This window comes from Plecotus auritus (genome assembly GCF_963455305.1).
Source record: "Plecotus auritus genome assembly, chromosome: 4".
Classification (NCBI taxonomy): Eukaryota; Metazoa; Chordata; class Mammalia; order Chiroptera; family Vespertilionidae; genus Plecotus; species Plecotus auritus.
The window spans coordinates 55,848,679-55,871,603 of record NC_137775.1 but is presented as its reverse complement, the minus strand read 5'-3'; the positions used below and the strand labels follow the sequence as shown (position 1 = coordinate 55,871,603).

At 43.8% G+C, this 22,925-nt stretch overlaps 1 protein-coding gene across 3 annotated transcripts; it reads right to left on the bottom strand.

Annotated features, from left to right (window-relative positions):
* Positions 1-2,217: 2,217 nt before the first annotated feature.
* On the bottom strand, positions 2,218-19,742 carry GABRR1 (gamma-aminobutyric acid type A receptor subunit rho1). Of its 3 annotated transcripts, XM_080667025.1 has the most exons (12): positions 19,422-19,742; positions 19,143-19,275; positions 18,586-18,687; positions 16,964-17,080; positions 16,233-16,339; positions 14,644-14,711; positions 13,523-13,746; positions 11,062-11,144; positions 8,528-8,668; positions 6,405-6,557; positions 4,572-4,768; positions 2,218-3,659 (listed from the first exon to the last, which is right to left on the bottom strand). In XM_080667025.1, exons 4-12 carry the CDS (start codon positions 16,981-16,983, stop codon positions 3,366-3,368), a joined length of 1,287 nt encoding a protein of 428 aa, XP_080523151.1. In that variant the 5' UTR covers positions 16,984-17,080; positions 18,586-18,687; positions 19,143-19,275; positions 19,422-19,742; the 3' UTR covers positions 2,218-3,365. The 3 variants fall into 3 exon arrangements, with proteins under 3 accessions (XP_080523151.1, XP_080523150.1, XP_080523152.1); XM_080667024.1 differs by lacking the exon at positions 18,586-18,687 and having other exon boundaries at positions 2,222-3,659; positions 19,422-19,739; XM_080667026.1 differs by lacking the exons at positions 16,964-17,080; positions 18,586-18,687 and having other exon boundaries at positions 2,222-3,659; positions 19,422-19,715.
* Positions 19,743-22,925: the final 3,183 nt, after the last annotated feature.

Here is a 22,925-nt window from a genome sequence, read left to right as displayed (position 1 = left end):
TTTTTTCCATCACCATTTATCCCCTCTGTGCCCTTTTCCACCTCTACCCACCTTCTTCCCCTCTGCCCCGCAATCACCACACTGTTGTCCATGTCCATGAGTTATTTCCCCTTTTTCTGTTACATATATTTTTATTGATTTCAGACTGGAAGGGAGAAAGAGAGAAATATCAATGATGAGAGAGAATCATTGATCGGCTGCCTCCTGCACACCCCACACTGGGGATTGGAGCCCACAACCCGGGCATGTGCCCTGACACATATCAAATCGTGACCTCCTGGCTCATAGGTCGACATTCAACCACTGAGCCATGCTGGCCGGGCAATCTCTCTCCCTTTTTTCCCCCCTCAATCTCTCCATGTAGTGACTTAATTTTAAAAGCAGGCCTGAATAGGAGGCATGTATAAAAAAAACAAGCATGTGGTACTATGAATAACTAAGTTGCTATGTGTCATATAATAAGATCGAGGATAGCTAATATTTAGCTTGCCTCTTAAAATTTTCAGACTGTTTTTTTAGTTTCAACATACTCTAAGTATTTTGTAATCTAATTTTATAGATGAGGGTGGCGTATTTTGATATGTACAAAGTTAATATTTTCAAGTAAGCAATCACTGTCTACTACCATCAGATGACAGTAGTTTTAAAAAAACATCTTAATACGTATTAAAGTATGTTTTCAAAAGTAGAATGTTAATAAATGTTCATCTAATAGCAATTGTCATGTGTTTTTTTCCAACATCACATCTATAATGCAAATATACGAAGATAAAACACAGTCACCCAAATATACTATGATCATTAATATATCGTTATCACAGATGTTGGTGTGCTTTTAAATTATAAATGTTATTCATATAATGATAATTTTAAAGAACAATTAAGTCCTTTTGCTTAAAAACTGATGTTTTAATGGTCTTAGAACCTGAAAATATAAACTAGAAAAAAATATCAGTTCAAGGCATCCCAGCCTTCCTTTTATTCAAGGGCTTCTGAGGCTATAAGTTGGCTCAAATCTGAGACTTTATTAAGGGGCTGTGATTCTGTTTTTATTATCTGAGTTAGATTTTTGTTCATTTGACCTACAACTGCTAGGTTCATACAGATCACAAAAGAATTTAGCAGACTTCCTATTTCATTTCTGGCAAAACCATGAGTAACAAATGAATGCCATAGATCTGTGTGCGTTCCACTATCCTGATTGCTGCTTTGACCCTGCTGTCCACTGTGGTAAACTTTGGCCACTGAGTGCCACCACTTGGCCCCTGCCACCCGGGATCCAATTGCTGCCATAGCATTCAGGTTTTCCAGTTGGGTCACTGCAGTTCCCACTATAGCGTGTGGCCTGCAGAGAAGAGCAATCACAGAGCTCTTCAAGGGGCTCCATTCACAAATACACTGCTCAGAGTATTGGACCTTCCAATATGGGTGAGTAGGTTTCACATGACAAACCCACTCTATGGTACTTTGCTTTAGTAGTTCCCGCAGACGAGTACAGCATCCTATATGCTGGTTCAAATGGTGGAATTTCCCAAACGAGGCAGGTGGATGTTCAGATGAAGTACCCTGGGAACCTGCTACATTCTAGCAGCTAGATGATTTAAGGTGGCCTTGGTCGTAAGGAAAAAGCCCTTGGCAAAGAAGTCTGTGAAGAGTTAGATTGAAATTGTCTCATAAAATAAGCATAAAAAAGTAATGTTTTAAAAATAAAATTTAATATTATAGTTAACAATTAACTATTTTTTATATCGCTTTAAGTTTATTTACCCGAGTGTCAAAAAACTTTTTTTGATGAGCTTTTATTGGGGAAAATGGGAAATTGCCTTAGGATTTGTACAAATACGTTTTGGTGTGTGTATGGTTTTTGTTAATCCTTACCTGAGGCTGTTTTTTCCATTTATGTTTAGAGAGTGAAAGGAAGGGAGAGAAACATTGATGTGAGAGAGACACATCAATTGGTTGCCTCCCACATATGCCCCTACTGGGCCGAGGATCCCCAGGGATTGAATCTGCAACCCAGGTACCTGCCCTTGACCGGGAATCGAACCCAGGGCCCTTTGGTGCATGGGCCGATACTCTAACCACTGAGCAACATAGGCCAGGGCTGTGGGGTTTTTTCCAGATGGGAATAAAGTATATAGCCCTTCCTGTATATGAAAAATACCACAATATTATTTAATATAAATGATTAGTCAAATTAACTTGGAATGAAAATTACATTACTATGTATAGCATTCACTTTATTAAAGTGAGTTTCAAACAAATGCTGTTTGGATAAGTTTGATGGGGGTTGATCCTATAGATATATATTAGTAACTATTTGTTTAAAATGATACGTCAAATTAGAACCCTCTCCTTTGTCCCATGCCCTGACATTAGTGGCGGTTGTTTTCTGGTTCAGAGGAAATGCTGGTATTCATTGAGTCTGAATGCAGATGTCCAGTGATGTCTTCCCATTTCTTTTGCTTTTTGGTGTTCTTTTTCTCTTCAGAAACCATGTATTTCTCATCCTAATAAGTTACAGGTAGTCCCAAACTATGCATTTTCTTAAAGTGTTTATACAGGGGGAAAAATCAGTCTATTCCCAAGTTCCTCAGTAAAGATACTACCGAGGAAGGACTTTGAACTAGGACATGCTCCATGGTGGAGATACATGAAGCAGTAATTATAAGGCAGGGAACACTTAAACACAAGTTTGTGGGGCTAGTTATCGCTACCACAAAACTGACAAAATGCCATGCATGCCCCTTATCCTCAAAGTACCCCGACCAGGGAAATTCCTACCAAAATCAAAGCAATTGCACCATCTAAAGAGCTTTTCTCACGAAGAGGTGAAACTTCATGATCCACGAGATGTAAATGCAAATAGGAATATCATTATTGCCTTGTAGTACAATAAACATGAGGCAATACACTAAAAATAGGTAATAGGCTATAAACTGAAGCATGAATTTTGGTCAGCGTGGGGACTTTTAGGTGCATGTATGTTCATACAAATGAACTTTAGGTGTAGTCCAAGTGCACCTCGTCCAAAGAATGCAATACAAAGGAAATCATTCCTATGAATAAGCGTTCAGGGTCTAAAAGAGGTTGAACTACAGTGTGCCCACAAGCCTGTCTGTATTTCCAGGAGATTCCAGTAAGAACTCTTCAGTTGCTATGGGTATTGTATTTATGCAGCACCTAGCATCATTCTGTGTGTACAGTAGATGGTTCATAAGGGAAATTAAACCAGGAAGTCTCTTGTCAAGGTAGTTTTGGAAAAGGGTAGATACTGGGAACTTTTTTTTCCATAACCTTACTTTTTATACAGATATTTCTGTAGTACACACAAAAGAACGTGAAATTTATAGAATTACAGGCATCTATGAGAAAATTGACCAGTATATTAAATTGAATAAAATGTACGCTGCTGGGAAAATGATCCTGGAGTATTTATCAATGGCGTGGGTGTCGATCCTCATGCTCACGTAGCTGCTCCTCTGACTTTTCCTCTGCGGGGAGCTCCTCTCAGTGGCCAGTGTGAGCTGCACCATCATCCTGTCTGGCTTCTCGCCGTTCTCTGGCGTGTAGTTGCCCAGGTCATTCACCTCCACATCGCTATAGCTGCTATCCAGCATGACAGCGCGTGGCTGAGGTAGTCCACAGGTGCAGGGAAACTGCGAACACAGCAAACACACATTGGGATGTGAGCTCAGCTTCCTCTCTCAGAAGCCCTTCTTAGGAGAAACTGCATGGTGGAGAGGGTGGCCCTATTCTAGTTTCTTTTATTCCCAGTTGGGGTGGGAGGTGGGAAAACAATGGTGGTGGCACAGCGAACATTCTAAAATAGCAGGTTATTTGTTTAACTAAAGTCTACAAATCAGCTCTTAGGAAACTTCATGTCATACCAGAGACCAAGAAGAATGTTCATGGCCAGAGAACCGCCCTGTTCTCCACCAGACCATTAACTGCTAGCAGCCCAGATACAAATGTTTACAGATAACACTCCTGAGAGAGAGAGGGGGGTGGGAGGAGGAATTTGATAAGTGTGGCATTGTGGCAATAGTTTGCTACTATACAGTATAGTTAGAGTTTTCTGTAAGAGATAACCATTGAGCTGCAGGCAGGAGGAAGAAAGAAAAATCAGGTGGGAGGGAAAATAACCTGGAAAATGATGTGAGGTGTTTGAGATCACATATGAAGAAAAATTCCTTAGAATAGCATATATGCTTCCCTGAAAACTTCTTTAATTACACCTCTGCACCATTAAATAATTTGTTCCACCATGCTGAATTGTCATTTATTTTTATCACTATGAAAACCACCAAAATTAAAGGGACCAATGTCTTAGTTAATTTGGCTTAGCAGCTCCTGGTATATGGTAGGTGCTAAGTAAGTGTTTGAATGCGTGAGGGATGTAGCCCAGAGTGAATTGCACACTGCTTCAGCATGGTGTTTTGTTTGCTGAAGGTGGAAGAAGGTACGTCAGCCCCATTGTACAGAGGACGTCTGACCTGCCCAGGGTCCAAGGTCCAGAGCTAGACCAGGCTGCATGCCTGAGCAGACACTTTAGCTCATGGGAAAGTCACCTTCTCCCGCAGCTTCCGCTCCTTCCGCTCCTGCACGGTGGTCAGGTAGTTGACGGCCGCGTACTCCAGCACCGAGAGGAACACGAACACAAAGCTGACCCAGAGGTAGATGTCCACGGCCTTGATGTAGGAGACGCGGGGCATGGAGGCGTTCACGCCCGTGATGATGGTGGACATGGTCAGCACCGTGGTAATACCTGCAAACAGAGTGAGAAATAAGCACCTGCTTGTCTTTCACCAAACATACCAGAGGGCTTCACACCTCTGTTCTTTGTCCCTCCTGATCCTTCGGCCTCAAATGTCTACATCCCTGCCCCTCTGTCTAACACTTACTCATCCTTCAAGATTTAGCTTTTATGAAGCTCTCCAGTTCCTCCTCCCATCAAGATCACCCTTCCCCACTTTGTATACCTGCTTATTCATCCTAGCACCTGTATCACCTTCTCCTGTTGCTAAGAACCCCAGACATTTTGGCAGCAAGACATTTATTTCCATTCCACTGTTAAAACAAAAATTACATAAATGTTTCTTGTAACTACTTCTCTAAAGAAGGAAACAAGTACACGGGTTTATTTGATTTTTTGTGTCCTTGTTGCTGTGGTCTAGTCTTGTAGTTCCAGGCCTGTATCATCAACTATCAGGACGCCTCTGGCAGACACCCCCCCCCACCCCCACCACCAACTCTCCCCCGGGTGGGCCTGCCTGCCTATTCAGCAATGTCCATTTCATCAAAGGTGATGATGTTAACCTCATTTAAAGGAGACAGGTATTTAAAATTAGAATGTATATATATTTTTTTCTCACAGTAACTGTTTAAGCAACAGAACAACTGTTAAAGGACAGGGCGTCTGTCAGTGGAAATTCGCTCGGGATTTCAAATTAAGCTCAGAACGTTTGCAAACACTGAATCACAGGGGATTGGGGTCCTTTTAAGGGCCAGCTCCAACCCAGCTTCACTAAAACCTGGTGGATCACCCTCTCCCTTGAAGCCCCTGAACTGTCTAAGCAATAATACTAGTAGTGTGTGATTGAGTGGGTGCAATATTTATTTATTTTAAATAATTTTATTGATTTTTAGAGAGAGAAGAAGGGAGAGGGAGGGAGAGAGAGAAACATCAAGGTGAGAGACAACAATTGCTGCCTCCTGCACGCCCCCTACCAGGGATCGAGCCCACAACCCGGGCATGTGCCCTGACCGGAAATGGAACCAGCAACCTTTTGGTGCATGGACTACCCCCAACCGACTGAACCACCCTGGCTAGGGCTAGTCAGTGCAATATTTAAAATGGGGATGAGAGTTGGTGGCAAATTGCTATAAATGGAATGCTCATAGAATAGAGGTTCTCAGACTTGAGTACGCATAATAATTAGTGGGAGAACTTGTTCAAAATGCAGGTTCCTGGTCCTCTCTCTGGATTCTAATTCTGTACATATAAATGATATGCACGATTCTTCTTTTTTAAAATTTCCATTGGAGATTCTGTCACACAGATTCCTTGGGCCTCTTTTGAGAAAACCTGTTATAGAATGTGATTTCCTTTTGCAAGTGGGCAGAGAAAGCACCCACAGACTGAGATCACCCACCCTAAAGCGAGGCTCAGACAAGACTGAAGTTGGAATGTTTGCATGGCACCGGGGGGCGGAGGGGGCCTGAAAACAGTTTTTCTACCTGGATTTTTAATAATGGTACTTTACCTGTGAATAAAGAACTTGCAGTGTTTCCAAGTTATAATGCCAAATAGTGGTTTAGGACCACTTGGAAATGAAGGGTTTTATCTGGAAGGCATTATTTGTTTTCAGATGCTTGGGATGTGCACTTGAAATATTCCTTACCTAAGGGGACTCTGGCAGGCACAGCTCTGCGGTCGATCCAGAAGGACACCCAGGACAGCATGACCATCAGGGTGGCAGGGAAATAAGTTTGGAGCAAGAAAAAGAAGATGTGGCGACGCAACGTGAAGTTAATGTACAGACGGTTGTACCAGCCTGGGGGAAACAGGAAGAAAACACAGCACACACCATAGCTATTCAACTCCTTCATAAATCAAATTTTATTCAGGGAATCATCAATGTCTTAGACACTCCACTGGAACCTTGCCATACCTTTTCAAAGTGGAGGTGAGAAAAACCATGGAACGGAGTGATTATATGTTACCCATACCACACGGATGATTCCATCTGAAGAAATCTTTGACCCCTGTTCTATACACAAAGGGAACCCCTTGAGAAGGTCATTTAAAGCTCTTGTTACACACTATGGACAGGACCCAGCAGCATCACCATCACCATCACCTAAGAGCTTAGAAATGTAGACTCTCAATCCCCACTCCAGATTTACTGAATCAGAATTTTCTCTTAATAATATTCCCCATGTGATTCATACACACATTAAAGTTTGAGAGGCATAGATTTAAACAACCCCCTTTGGATTGTTTATGTATGAAAATGTGTTTTAAGTTAGAACCTCAAGCTAAACTCAGCATCGCCTTTAGGAACACAGTGAACAATCACAGGTCCAGTCATGCTTCAGCTTGGCCTTTGTGTTCTTTACAAGGGAAAAAATGCATGGAGGAGTTGAGAGGAATGGGAGAACAATGAAAGGAAAAGGCAGGATAAGCTTGAGATAACAAGGACTGGAAATAAAATGGGGACTTGGCAACATTAATTGGAAAACTTGGCGTCCAATTGGCAAGTTTAATGCAGTGTTTATAATTATAACAATTCCAGAAAGTGACTGTAGAGGTGCTGTAGACGGAATGTTTTGTGCCCCTCCCCCCACCCCCAAAATCCATAGGTTGAAACCTAATGCCCAATGTGATGGTCTGGTGAGGAGGGACCTTTGGGAGGTGATTAGGTTATGAAGGTGGAGCCCTCATGAATGGGATTAGTGCCTTACAAAAGAGACCACAGAGAGTCTGTGAGGACACAACGATAAGGGGGCTGTCCACGAACTAGGAAGTGGGCTTTCATCAGACACCAGATCTGCCAGCACTTTGATCTTGGACTCTCCAGGTCTCAGAACCATGGGAAATAATTTCTGTTATTTAGGAGCCACCCAATCTGTGGTATTTGTTAGAGCAGCCCGAATAGACTAAGACAAAAGGGAATCTCACAATGCTAAAGGTTCAATGAATGGGGAGCCCCTGAAGAACCAAGATTCATGGGTGATATATAAAGAAGATAAGATGTGCTAGCTTGCCATAATATGTTGGAAGTAAAAGGGTGCCCTATGTTTACATCAGAAAGACTTAAAAGGTTGCACTTCCCTCTGTAGTCAATCATGCTATGTGTTAGCAATGGAAACTGCATAAAGATTCTAGCAAAATCATCCTGGAAGGTGAAGCCAAGAAAGAGGCAAGAGCTGGAAAGAGGGGACCTCAGCTGTAAACTTCAGATTCCAGAAGGAAGACCACAGAGCATACCCTCAGGCAACAGGAGGTGGCAAGCCTGCCCAGAGCCTTGGTTCAAGAAACAACGTTGCCCACAGGGAAATGACCAGTAGTTCTTGCACCGAGGCTCACAGGAAGGTCATAAGAAGGATCTGTGCAAGCAGCACAGTTAAGAGAAGATCACTTAAGACCGGAGCCCCGCAGAGGGCCTGGCGGAAGCAGAGAGAATGTGAATGGAAAATGACGGACCTGAAATTGGACTTTTTCTTGCCTGCAGAGAACAGGGGGTTTGGTAATCATATCAGGGTGAGCTGCCTGACGCTAAACAGTCATTACTGATGTTTTCTAGATTCTCACTTTTGATGCTTTGTTGACGTCAGAAAAATCACCTCTACCCAATGCTCACCACCCCCTAGATCTGATTTAGCTTTCCCTTCTTTGGTGTCTAATTCAAGTGGCTCAGGATCTACTCACTTGACAACCAGTTCGAACCCTTTTTTAAAATAGAGAATGGCCCATCCCGGTCAGGCTAGTGCTCGCCAGACCCTCAGCCCACCCTACGCCCACCTGTGCTGCTGTAGAAGGCCAGCTTAGTGGTGGTGTGGAATTCTTGAATGAGGAACTGGGAGAGTGAGATCCGCTCATCTGTCTTTAATGAGTCATTGCCTTTTTTCCAGTATAGCATCAGGTCATCTTCTGTATAAGCATCTGAAAAGATGGGAGAGAGAGAGCATGAAGCATGTGGCAGTGGTAAGACACGCCTGTCTATGCAGCTCTGTGGCATAGAGCTCATAATTCTTGCAAAAGGGTTCACCCCGCAATTCAGCCTCCCATGTATTCAATTAAGCCAAACAAAAGTGCTGTTTCTGTAGATCACAAGTGGTTAAATAATGGCAGAATTGCATATGGTTTTCAGCCTTCAAAACCAAGGTAATTTAGCCCTTTCTTCTTTCAAAGTGTCGGGATGCATCCTTGGTGGCAAATGCCTTTACCACTGTCAGTGATAAGGGTTGCAGTCTAGGAAGAAAAGACCCAGAAAGAGATGGGAGCAGAACCCATCCCTGTTCTGTAGGCCTCCAGTTGTTCCTTCCCAGGGTAAAATCAAAGGCATTTCCTGGGAGGATCACTCCCACTGGCACTACCATTCCCCAACCCCGGCCCGCTTTTGGTGAGTCCATTGCTTACTCCAAACCTACCTGTGGCCTGGACAGAACAAGATAAAACCAGAAATGCCAGCCCAGTGTGCTCATGTGTAAACAGTTCTTTGCAGGGCCCCCAGTGCTCTATTTTCTTATTCTTTTTTATTCTATTTCTAACCCTCAACCTGTGTGATGGTCCATTTTGTGTGCCCACTTGGGCTAGGCTATAGGACTTGGGTATTCAATCAAATACTTAGGTGTTACTGTGCAGATGTTTTGCAGAGGTGACATTCACAATCAGTTCCCTTCAGGTGAAGGAGATGATCCAGGGCAATCTGATGGGCCTGATCCAATCAAGAGGCCTTAAGAGCAGACCTGAGGTTCCCCCAGGGAAAAAGAAATTCCACGTATGGACAGCAGGGTCTGATCCTGCCCAGAGCGCCAAGCCTGCCCTTCCTGACGGGCAGGATGTTGGACTTGCCTCGCCAGCCCACAGGCCCGTGTAAACCAATTCCTTGCATTAAGTCTCTGACCATGAATCTCCTATGGCTCTTCTTCTCTGGTGGAACCCTGACTGATACAGCCTGGAAGAAGCTACATTCCAGACGGAGATGCCTGGGTGTACTGGGGAAAAAAAGCTTCCGGAGCCCACGAGCTTAGTCCTTCTTAGCGTGTCCTCAGCAAGTCTCGTCCCTCCTTTGTAGGATGGAGAGAACATTAACCCTGATCCTGGGATCTTTCGAGGATTAAATGACAGGACGGGTGTAAAGCTACTATGCAGTAGGTAGTCACTACCATGGTCCTGGGTTTTATTACACCCTTTTCCCACATTCAGTGCCCTGCAGAGCTGTCCATTGGCCCCTGCTATGTGTGGGGTCAACATCCTTGCATTCCTCAGCTAGATTAATGGAAGCAGGGGACCCCTGATCCACACCATAAGCCCAGGCTGGCTTACAAAAGTGCCCTGGGGCAATTAGGACTTTGACCAGCTGGGAAGTGCCAGTGGTTGTGTGCTAGTGTGGAAGGTGTATAGAAGTTGGAGTTATGGAATCCAGGCAATGCCCACCGGAGGAAGCATTTGGGCAGAGATTGGCAAATGGAACAGGTATAATGAGAACTAGAGATGTGAGTGGCCAGTCCTCGCCCCTGCCTCCCCTTGCCCTTCCCTGGGCCTGCTGTTTTCCTTTTCTAGGACTTCCATGTGTGCAAGCTTCCTGAAGGCCCTGGGTTTTGCCTGAGACCCTCAACCACCACCTGTGCTCACAGTGGCAATTCCCCCAGGCAATGGTTGCTAGACTTGCTTTTGCCAGGAAATTCTTTCTTCAATAAAATCTTATTTAGCTGAAACCGGTTTGGCTCAGTGGATAGAGCGTCAGCCTGCGGACTGAAGGGTCCCGGGTTCGATTCCGGTCAAGGGCATGTACCTTGGTTGCGGGCACATCCCCAGTGGGAGGTGTGCAGGAGGCAGCTGATTGGTGTTTCTCTCTCATCGATGTTTCTAGCTCTCTATCCCTCTCCCTTCCTCTCCGTAAAATATCAATAAAATATATTTTTTTAAAAAAATATTATTTAGAAGAGCAATAAAACAGATAAAAAATGAGCTCTTCGGATGGAGTGTGTGTACGAGTGTTGAGCCGGGGACTTGGCAGGAGACCCGAATCTCCTGAGCCCCCTCCATCCCTTCCCAAGCAGTGACACTGGGAAACCTCCAGGTTCCACAGAACAAAACCGAAAACTATTGCCATAGACATTACTAGTAAAAAGGTCAATTATGGGAATGGAAGGTTTTAGTCCCAAATTGTTCCTGGTTTTAAAAAATTACCCTAGACTTAGCTCCCATCTAAAAGTCGCTTTAAAAGCACAGTGATGACTGAGGAACACATACTGTCCTGCTGCTGAAAGTTGGAGGTGTTCAGAACTACTGAGGAGCTACATGCTAACGGCTGGCACGAGGCTACTCACAGCTTTCAATTTCAAGCGAGCAGGTTTGGGTGTCCAGGGGAAATCGGCTGAAGTCCATATTGCACATTGCGGTCACTGTAACCCTGAAAACAAGAAGAAAACGTCCGGGTTCTCAGAGGATGCAAAACACAAGTGCACAATGCAAAAACAAACAGAAAAGGCCTCTGCTTCCTTCAGTAGAATTGCCTCCTTCTTATAATTCCTAAGCAATGCATCAGGATTTAGATGGAGCCTTTATGACTGATACCCTCCTTAGCATACTCTTAAGTATTTAAGTTTAACCCCAGTGTCAATGTGAGACAAACAGAATGCCTCTGCTAACTCCTATCACGTTCATGCATTTTAAAGAAGCAATGGTCTCAGTCAATATAACTGTGATATAAAAGAAACCATAAGACCGTACATATACAGGCATACCTCATTTTAATGTACTTCACTTTATTGTGATTCACAGAAGTGTCTTTTTACAAACTGAAGGCAAGACCCGCCCCCCACCAGCAGCAAAAAGATTATGACTCGCTTTATTGCAGTGGTCTAGAATTGAACCTGCAATATCTCTGAGGTATGCCTGTATTGTTCCTCTGGTTTGAGATAAATTCAAGTTCTTTTGTTCTTTTATTGATTATATTGATATCAATATATTGATATTCAATATGTTGATGTTTATTATATTGATATTATACTTGTGTACTATGTTTCAGAAGTAATATTAATGAAGCACTCAATGCCATTTGCCAAATGCAGCACTTTTTTTTACAGTGCTCATATTTTTATATTGATAATAATGTCTACTAATGGATATAGATGTTTTTAGTGCATAAGCCCATGGAGACTATATAATGAAAAAACATTGAAAGATCTTAGTGTACCAACATGCATGCATATAATGGTTTTGTTCTGTAATTTACACAGGAAAACAGGCTTCTGAATCAAAGAATAAACAAGTAGATCATCAGTCATAGAAGAAAGCTCTCCCATCTTATGGCAGGACATGACGAATATGGCTGGTATTCAACATACCATTTTTTCTCCAATAACAGAAAATGGGCTGTGTAGAAGTTGTAGAAAAACAGACATGGGTTAGATTACACCACAGACTGTGCTTGTTCAGTGTGTGGGTTACAAGTGGAGAAGCATCAAGTCACGGTGCACCCACCCACATTCTGGTCCACATACACTTAACTCTTCCCAACAACACCCTGGCACCCAGAATGCTCTTAATACAAATTTATTCTGTTAATTAACCAATGAAAAGATGAAGTTGGAAGATCTCATATTAGAGCATATTTTAGGAGTTAACCTATTGCTGACAGAGTTGACAATATCCAGCTACTCTATGTTTTTCCCCAAATAAATCTCAAAATGGTAGTGTTTAGAAACTTAGGCCTCTTTTTTTTCCCCTTTTAAATCAAACAAACTCATGATTTTATTTGCAATAAAAACATCAAATCATCTGTTTTTAGTCACAAGGAGGCTCACTGACAACTTTGATTCTGAACGCACAGGTCTTCCCTGCTCTGTTCCCTCTGTTCTGCCTCGTGCTGTCACATCCAATGATATGCTGAATCAGACATCTAGCGGCTCATGAGAGCCGATGGCTGGATTTTTAGGAGGTTTGCAAGCTGCTTGTTAATCATAACCATTATTAAAATTAAATTATATAAATTTAAAATTAAATAAGTTAAGCACTAAAAATAATGTAATAAATATTCAAAACTCATCACTTCTGAATTATTTCCCATTATCTATACTCCTGAAATTACCTACATCTACTATACTGCATTTATATGGTGGAAATACTATCTAAAGATGAGCTACCACCCATTTCTTCCCAACACTGCATTCAGTGACATCAGATAGCTTGAAATCAGCCAGGATGGGCATATCTACACTACAGAAACCGGCAAATTCTGCAAATCAGGGCTTGATTTATTGCTTTGCTGACTATTTAGACTTAAGAAAGTGTCTAAAGAAAGCAGATTAAACCTAACCGTGTGTTATGGCTATCACCATTACATGCAAAAAAGGTGGTGGGGGAGTTTAAGGGGATCAGAGAGCTGAAGGAGGGGAGTCTTTGAAAAGAATGCATTATTTATTTCTCTGACTCCCACTAGAAAAATAAAACTTTTATTATAGTAAAGGTTTTCCATTGAAATGTAACAGACAGGGTAGAACATAAATCATAACTATCAGCTTGAGGCATTTCCCCAAGTGTATTTTCAGGACTGAGTAATTCTTTACTCATGTGTAAGAGTCAATTTTCCTTGATGTTGAAAAGTTGACAGCTCCTGAAAAGTTAAAGGCCAGCTATTCAAGGCCAAAAAGCAAAGTACCTGTTGTAGAACCAATGACTTTCTTGGTTAAGACAAATGACTTGCCTTTCTTCCCAAGTTTGAGGTATGAAAAACCACACCAACTCCACAGGTGAAGGGCCCAGAGGGCGGGTGGAGTCAGGCCTTACCGGAGGCTGTAGAGCACTTTCCCATCAGGCTGGACCCGCAGCATGACGTTTTCCGTGGTGGTGTCGTGGATGAAGGAGCGCTTGGAGTGCACAAAAAACATGTCGGGGACCCAGATCTTCTTCACCAGCCGCCCGTCAAACGTCATGCTGAGGTTGTTGGTGCTGGGGAAGGACAACCTCTCGTCCTTCCAATAGTGCCTCAGGTAGAGGGTCATGGTGAAGTCCTGGGGCAGAGGGCAGAGAGAGGAACCCCACACACTGAACCCACTGGTTGTCAGCAAGACATTCTCTACCCCTGTGGACCCATCACCTGGCTGGGAATGAAACGGAGCTGCCAGCACCGTGCCCACTGCCAGAGGGCTCCCGGGCATACACACAGGGCAAGCAGGAGACTGAATGCCTCTGGAAGCAGCCCTCAACCAGAGAGTGGGGTTGGGGGCTGAGGGGGATGGATAAGTGCCCCAGCGCTCTGAACACCCAGTTGGGACAACCCTGAAGTGTGTTCTGTGCTGACTCCCAGAGTACCCCAGTGGGACGGCGTTTCACACCCCAGTAGTAAGCGATTTGATGGCACTGCCCTTTTTGCTTCATTCCCTTCCCTGTCCCACCTTCCCACTCTCTTCTCATGTTACCTGGAATCACCTCCCAAATAAACTCCTTGTGCTAAAATGCTGTCTCATGTCTGCTTTTTGGGGAACCCAAACTAAGACAAGGCCCTCAAAAGTTCTGTAAGTCAAGGAGCTCTAGACTGTTCAGTTTTAAAAATCTAAACCCAAAAATGACAAAAAGGGACACTCTGCTTCTGCGTTTCTGCAGCCAGACAGAATCCGCAGCGGTGGGAGGTGCCTGGCCACTTGGCAGCGGCAGCCTGAGGCCTGCTGTTTATGTGCCAGAGCCTTTGCCCAGAGAACACTTCCCGATGCCAGGAGCCGGGCCCATGAGGACGAAGATGAACTCTGTCATCTGGCTCTGCTTCAGACCACTTGGGTGGCTTTTGGTAAGTGTCTTACCCTCCCTGAGCCCTCTGTGCCATGAGTGCGGGAATGCCCACCGCCGGGGCGGAGCTCTGGCCCAGCACGGGCCCTGCACGGATTCCCTTGGCTGCAAAGAAAAGCACTTACCATATCGACTTCTGAGATGCTGTCCAAGCTTTCCACCTGCACGTCCACGCCAACAGGAATGGCCGGACCTGCGGACAGGGAATGGCAAGAGCATTTAGTCTGTTAACTTAAACTTTTACTTTGAAAAATTTAGGCATAAGGAGCATTTCCCCTGGAACCTCAGTGTATGTCAGATTTGAAGGTCTGGTTGTTCCTACATGCCACGCTGAAGTCAAATCAGAGATCAAAGAATGGAATCATGAGCTGGCTCCCTGGAATATTCCAGCAAAAGTTAAAAAATATATATTGGTCTTAACCATCCTGAAACAAGGACGTTAATATGCCACATCCCTGGTTGGTTACACATGTTCGTGTAAAGGTACAATGAAGACCGAGGTCAAAGCTGATCAGAACCAGGCCTGTCCTGAGGAGTTACTCCTTAGCATGAGGTCATCCACTTTATTTTTTATATCTTCCTCCTGATTCTGCTCCCTCTTTCAACGTGGAAGCCAATGCCTCTGTCAGGCCATGAGAAAGGCATTGCTTGGTAAATAGGCACCCAGAACCAAAGTCATACTCAGAGGATTTGCCAAGCCCACAGATCTGCATCTTGGCCACGTGATGGAGTAGCTTGGGGGCGGGGGGTGGGGGGTGGGTGGGGGGTGATACACCAGGTGTCCTTGAAACCATTAGATTTTTTTTTTTTTTTTTTGCATTTCTAGGTCATGAAAACTTAATATTTATAAAGGGTGAAAAAAGAAAATGTTCTAAAGGGAGTGGATTGCTGCCCCCTTTCCTCCCTGCTTTCAGGCACGTGGGGCAGGCACAGAGCACACTTGGATCATCATGTGAAAAGGTAGGTTTGAATCCAACAGCAGCAGATTATGGACTGAATAGCAACTCCCTTCTAGAACCTGTTTATTCTTTGGGTGAAAGTACTGGAAAACATAAAAGGCATGAGAATGATTTCTAAAATAAGTATTTTTTTTCTAGGAAAAACGCCCCATAAGGACGAAATCCTATTTGACACTAAGAGGGCTGAAATCTGGCAGCTGCAGGCTAAGCTTCAAAGGGCTTTGGCATCCCTCTACACTAAATGATTATTTTTCTCAAGCTATTTTCATTTAATTAAACCCAGCAGTCCACCCTCTATCCTCAGATATGTACCCAGGGTTCTGTCTGCCAGCTCCCAGATGAGAACAAATTTAGCTCAAGGTTGTTATTCAGAGCATTTCCGGAGGCAGCTTTAGGCTGCAGCTGTCCTGTCTCCCCATGCCCTTCCCACAGCCAGCTGCTGGCTTCACCCACCCTGAGCCATCCTTGCCAGGAGCAGTGGCCTGAGGACAGCTCGGCCTGGCCATGGACCAGCAGGCACCTCCTGAGAGTGTGTTCAGCAGAGCCTGGGTGGGGCCAGGCAGGGCCGGGCAGGGCCAGACAGGGCAGATGCTCAGAAGATGCTGGGGGCTCAGTGCCTTGCCCACCAAGCACAACCGAGGCAGACCTGATAAAGGGAGAGCGGAGCTGGGTGGTCCCTTGGCTTGACTTTTGCCCATAGACAGTCTGATGGACCCAAAGAAAGAAGACGATTCCCAAAAGTGCACGTCTCATACCTCCGAAGCCGGGCCTCATGCTGAAATCATGGTCATCTATCCGCAGAAGCTGCTCTGACTTTGTCAGTGGCGATTTGGTGATGTCAGGGCTTCGTTTCAGAACTGGGCTGCCAACGGGGAAAACAGGTTGATCACATATTCTAATTAAGCCCGATAAAAAAACCTTTTACATTCGGACTTGATCTTGACAGGTTTGATGGGATATGTTAATTCTTCTTTTAAGCTACTGGGTGTCCTCTCTTCCTTTCCCCAGCTTTCTGGGTAAATGAACTGGAGGTCCAAGACAGTGATTTAGAAACATGACTGAGGAGCTTTAAAACACCAACGTCCAGGACCCGCCTCAGAGTTTCTGATTTGGGTGGCCTGGGAATGGGGCCTGATAGTTAACCTGGCTAAATAATTTATCCAAGAGCATGCAACTAGTAGGTGGCAGACAGATTTTTAATACAACTGAATTTCAACACTTAGGTTAAATTACCAAGTCCTCACACAGCGGTAAAGGGGTAGACGTTTTAGTCCCCTTTTACAGTAATAAAATTGAGGTTCCACATGTTAAATCAACGGCCCAACATTCCCGTTTTGTGCATGTAGTTCACCTTGCTTCCCATGTTATTCGTATAAATCATGAAAAGAAGCCTGGATACAAATTGCCACCAACTTGTGAGCTTAGGACGTGGGTGAAATTAAGTGAGCCCTTGAAAAGTGTAGGTTACATAACACGAAAACTTAACCTGGCTGGTGGAGGGTCCATAAGGTGGGTCCATCATTCTGGAAAGCAGTTCTGCCAAATAAGTCTGGAGCTTTCAATGTTCTCAGGCCATTTGACCCTTTACTTCCAGGAGGCCATCCTAATTCAATAATTGTATATGTAGACAAACATTCTTTTGTACAAAGATGTTCTTACAGACTATTTATAATAACAAAGGAAGCAACTAAATGTCCATAAAATAGAGGAAACTGCTTGAACGGTGGTAGATGGTGCCTTATTATGCATATTATGGGTTATATGCAGCCATTTGAGTGGACTTTAAATAAGTAAACATGCTGGTAAAGTCATATTAAATACAATAAGGTTACAAAACTACGTGCCCAGAATAATCCCACACTAGTTAATATACAATATATACTTAGGTAAGAAAAACACACACACATACTGGGAAAAAATGTACAAAAATGTTAAGGTATTTCTGGGTTTGGAGATTATGGATGATTTTTGTGTTTTTAAAACTCTTTTCTCATTTAACAAAATTTAAATAATTGTCATGTATGTCTTTTATAATTAAAAAAATGAAAGTTCTCATAATTTTTTTTAAGACAACCTGTTTTGCTCTCCAGGACTTTTCTTCATTATTGGTGTTTACCAATAAGTCGCCACTCTAACTCCGGCTTAGGAGAGAGGCTGAGAAGTTTTTGATGCCAACAATAGGGTTTGTTGCTGCTGTTGCTTTGAATCCTCATGAGCACAGTTGATTCAGATAATCTCTATGGCTGCACAGCTCCACACATTCCACTGTTTGCTCAAGCAACTTCTAACTCTGACAGAAACAGGGCTTATGGCTTGCGCACAGCCACCTCCCTCCGTGCCCGGGACTCGCCATGACCACTGGCTGGTTCAGCTCCCGGCGGCGTTGTGATGTTGCTAAAACAGCCTGTAACAAGTGCTGTGAGCCACAGCCCTCTGTTCAGGAGCCACGTGGGCAGCGCTCTCTCAAACCCAGAATGGGGCCCGGAGGAGCCAGACACCCAGCCCCCGCCAGCTCCAAACTCCAAAAAGCTGGACTTCCTTTTATATTAGTTTTTTCCCCACCCCTATTCATCTCCACATCCAGAGATAAAGGCAACTGAAGCTCAGTTTGGACCAAAGCCTGGTAAGGAGCCAAGAGTCAAGAATGTCCTTACTGCCTCTAGCTCCTCTTCAGTGAGAGAGAGCTGGAGGAGGTTTTCTCCAAAAGCCCTGATGGGTCGATGGATGTTGGGCAAGCACGGGTGCAGGTAGGCACTTACATACCAGTGCTGTCATCAGAGCTGCCTAAGTGACTCTGAGTGTGGAAGCGACAGCCGGCTCTGTCTAAGCTCCCTCCTCTCGGGCTGGTACGGCCAGGGTGGCACGTACCATGTTGGCAACAAGCAAGCAAGCCAGTCTGCAGGCAGCTCCATCCCTCACCCTCCCAATTTATCAGGAGAGGACAATCTAATGATCCTTCTAGCCATTATAGTTTGAAGAAACCTGCTTTGTTTTCTTTTACATTATTTTTAAAAGGACCCACATGCCCTGACTGGTTTGGCTCAGTGGATAGAGCGTTGGCCTGCGGACTGAAAGGTCCCAAGTTCGATTCCGGTCAAGGGCATGTACCTTGGTTGCAGGCACATCCCCAGTGGGAGGTGTGCAGGATGCAGCTGATCGGTGTTTCTCTCTCATCGATGTTTCTAACCCTCTATTCCTCTCCCTTCCTCTCTGTAAAAAATCAATAAAACATATTAAAAAAATAAAAATAAAAGGACCCACAAATCCAGCAGAAATAATTAGAACTAATAGGATCAGTCTCACTAATTTGAGGTCCCAGTGGTTGAAAATTTGTAGATTTGTTCCAACTTAGAATGCAGATATCAAATAACTTGCCTTTAATATTTTTCTTATAAATGTGCCTATACTGTATTATTTTTTTCCAGAATTTATCTTTCACCTCGACAATTCATAAGCGATTTAAGAATATGCAATGATAGCGATGTGTCTGATCTGGCATCATTTACAAATAAAACATAATTCTAACTTCCTAAGAGGAGGGAAGCAGGAGAACAAAGGGAAAGGAAGGAAAAGGCATCCGCAGACAGCGCCATAAGCTGGAAAAGGTTCCAGGACAACATCGTCAGCTTTCCCCCTAAGCCCTCTGCCCCAGGATGCCCACTCACCTGCCTTTCTTAGACATCTCCTGGCTTTCTCCTCCTCGCCAGTGCACTCTGCTCTCAGTTGCACAAACCCATCCCCACCACAAAAGGAAGACGCCAGCTTTCATATTCTGGACAGCCAAATCCAAGCAGTTCTCTCAAGAAACAGCAAAAAGGAGAACACTGTTATTTTTCTCTTTTAAGACATTATTGGTCTGTTCATTATTAGAAGCATATTTACTCATGCAAAAAAAAAAACACAAAAAACCCCCACAAAAACACAACAACAACAAACATACTAACCCACAGCATGTAATCTGGAGAGCAGGAGAAAGCAATTTCCATTAAACCTATAAATCCTCCTACGTCAGATGTCAGGGATTTTCTGAACTGAAGTAGAAGTCCTGTTTCCCAGTGGAACAATTATGTTGACTGGTCTAAATTACTTCATCGTCAGATGTGGTAAATATGTTCGTAAACATCTGTATTTTCCGGTCCAATGGAGAAGCAAGTAAAAATGACCAAAGCCATTTCCAAACTGAGAAACGTCAGAGGTGCGGACCTGCTTCTATGCCACACGAATGTGCTCCTTTCTGCATCTATTTTAAGCTTCCAGCCATTATCGTTTGCTTTAGCTGAGGGCTGGATTTGGACAGCTCCCTGCTCCCACTCTTCCCTGGGGTTGAATCTGTGGAACCAGGGCTGGTACTGGGCACAATCAAATCATGAATGCTTATTCAATTATCTGGTGATTCTCTGAACAATCCCTCAAATATGTGGCAAAAAATCCTTGGGAGTTGGGCACCTTGGTCTCCTTCCTGTGAGGCAACTCTTATGTCTCGTTTTGCAAGCTCTTTCTACCAGGAGCCACACGTGGTTTTTAAAATGTCTTTTTTTTTATTTAAATGAATTAGAGGTTATCAATATGAATGAGCAATGAAGAGTCAGTACGAAAAACACACATACATATAATCCTCCACCCTCAAAAAAGAGAATGAAGAAAGGCAACACTAAGGATTTCTATTTTTAAAAAAACACCATGGTTTGCTATTTTATTTTATTTTATTTTTTTTAAATATATTTTATTGATTTTTTACAGAGAGGAAGGGAGAGGGAATAGAGAGCTAGAAACATCGATGAGAGAGAAACATCGATCAGCTGCCTCCTGCACACCTCCCACTGGGGATGTGCCCGCAACCAAGGTACATGCCCTTGACCGGAATCGAACCTGAGACCCTTCAGTCCGCAGGCCGACGCTCTATCCACTGAGCCAAACCGGTTTTGGCTTTTTTTTATTATTATTTATTTATTTTTTTTAAATCATGGTTTGCTATTTTAGATTACTCGAATGGATCCCTCTCTCAGGCTAAAACTGGAAATGAGAGAACTTATGAAGTACAGGTACTTTCAACAGGGTCATGGACATCTTAGATGGCTTTGACCTCTTTTTTTTTTGTAGTACTTTGGGCATGTTTTGACTTGCTGTACTGCACTCTCTTTTGGAGATAATCCCTCTAAATTATAGATCCATCTAGGAGTAGGAACAAATAAATATTTATAAAGTGCTGTGTCAATGAAACAATAAAATCACAGAAGTAGTATGCAACAGTACCCTCAATAAATAACCCATGGAAAACTGAGGGAGTCCATCAGTGCATACAGGTATGGTAGCTGCAAAATACAGAGGCTTGACTCAAGCTGGCTTAACCAAAAATGTGTTACCTCACAAACCAAGAAGTCCAGGCCACGGGGTTTTTTGATTTAGTGGTGTCATCAACAAGCCATCCTTTCACGTGTCCTTTTTCCTCTGGCCATCTTATTCACACCTCTAATATGGCTGCCAGAGCAATGGGTCTCCTTGCTTGTGTCCAGTGTGAAAGCCAGAGGGCAAACCTCTTCCCAGAACATGGAGGACAAGCCCTTCCCTTCAGTCTGACTGGGCCGAGGAAGGTCATCAAGTCCACCCCTGGGCCAGTTAACTTCATCAGAAAAAAATGTGCTCAGATCAGCTTAGACCAGCGATTTTCAACCAGTGCCACAAGTTTGTTTGTTTGTTTTTAATTTATTGTCTAAAGTTTTACACGTGTCTCCTTTTTCTCCGCTTGACCCCCACCCCCACCCCCAGCCATTCTCACCCTGGGCAAGCCTCCACCGCCCCTGTATCTGTGTCCATTGGTTATGCTAATATGTATGCATACAAGTCCTTTGGTTGATCTCTAACCCCCACTCCCCTACCATTTGTCTCTGGATCTATTCTTGTTCATCAAATTATGTTGATCGCCGAAACCGGTTTGGCTCAATGGATAGAGCGTCGGCCTGCGGACTGAAAGGTCCCGGGTTCGATTCCGGTCAAAGGGCATGTACCTTGGCTGCGGGCACATCCTCAGTGGGAGGTGTGCAGGAGGCAGCTGATCGATGTTTCTCTCTCATCGATGTTTCTAGCTTTCTATCCCTCTCCCTTCCTTTCTGTGAAATATCAATAAAATATATTTAAAAAAAATTATGTTGATCATTATATCCCACATATGAGTGAGATCATGTGATATTTATCTTTCTCCAACTGGCTTATTTCGCTTAGCATAATGCTCTCCAGTTCCATCCATGCTGTTGCAAATGGTAAAAGTTCCTTCTTTTTTATAGCAGCATAGTATTCCATTGTGTAGATGTACCAGTGCCACAAGTTTTTAAAACGTGCAATCCCTGACTAGTCAGGGGCACTGGTCCCTTTTTTCTTAGATTGCCAAATTAAAAATGACAACAGCTGCCCGGCCAGCATGGCTCAGTGGTTGAGCATCAACCTATGAACCAGGAGGTCAGGGTTCTATTTCCGGTCAGGGCACATGCCTGGATTGTGGGCTCGATCCCCAGTGTGGGGTGTGCAGGAGGCAGCCAATCAGTGATTCTCTCTTATCATTGATGTTTCTCTCTCTCTCCCCCTTCCTCTCTGAAATCAATAAAAATATATTTAAAGTATCAGGAAGAAACATTTTTTTAAAAACTGACAACAGCCAACACAACAATAGCTGTCTGCTCTGAATCAATCAAAATTATACCTTTTTTTTTTCAGTTGAGCCCCCAAAACATTTTTTTTTGGGTGTGCCGAATCATTTTAGTCATTAGTTTATGTGTGTCATGAGATGAGAAAGGTTGAAAATCGCTGGCTTAGACGAATCAAGATCCCCCTCTGGACTGGGGACGGGCAGGTGCTTGAACAAATCCGTGGTTCTAATTCAGGAGAGAGGAAAACAGAGTAAATGCAGGCTCAGCCACCAGGGCTGCCTACCACAGGTGTGAAGCATCTGGAGACTGAGTTCATGACATGCCCCTACTGTTTCCAAAGGCCCGGTGTCCCCGAGAGCAGTGAAATGCACACCCTGTCTGTAGCCATGTATTTCTCCACCCAGAGATACTGAATTATGAGGACAACATCTGACTAGAAAGAAAGAAGGAAGCCTTCATGTTGTAAGCCTTCAAATTAAATTGCAGTTTTTGTGGGAGCGTCAGTGCAGCCCTGTCTCCCTCTGCTGGAATTACAGAAAATTTGTTTAAGGCAACTTTTTATTCGTTTCCAAGACTGTTTTTAACTGAAACACGTAGGCCTCCAGGTTCAAATATAATTCCACAAGGAGTCCCTGGGTTCCTTGTTGATGGAGTATGATCTCCTTGTCACAGTCCAGAGGAATGGTTGTGGCAGATATTGTGGGGATAAGAGGAAATGCTAAGAGATCGATCGTCTGGGCCTATAGCCACAAGTGGCTATGTGGAGCCCTTCATGCTAGGAAGGAAGAGGGGGGCCCTCAGCAGCAT

Bases quoted from the DNA above. Each gene is read 5' to 3' on its own strand.
- GABRR1 (XM_080667026.1), bottom strand. From the start codon at position 19,246: ATGAAAGCTGGCGTCTTCCTTTTGTGGTGGGGATGGGTTTGTGCAACT. The intron at 11,145-13,522 runs GTAAGGCCTGAC...TCTTGTTTTCAG, and splicing joins AAAGTGCTCTACAGCCTCCG to GGTTACAGTGACCGCAATGT. The intron at 8,669-11,061 runs GTGAGTAGCCTC...CCATCTTTTCAG, and splicing joins CTCGCTTGAAATTGAAAGCT to ATGCTTATACAGAAGATGAC.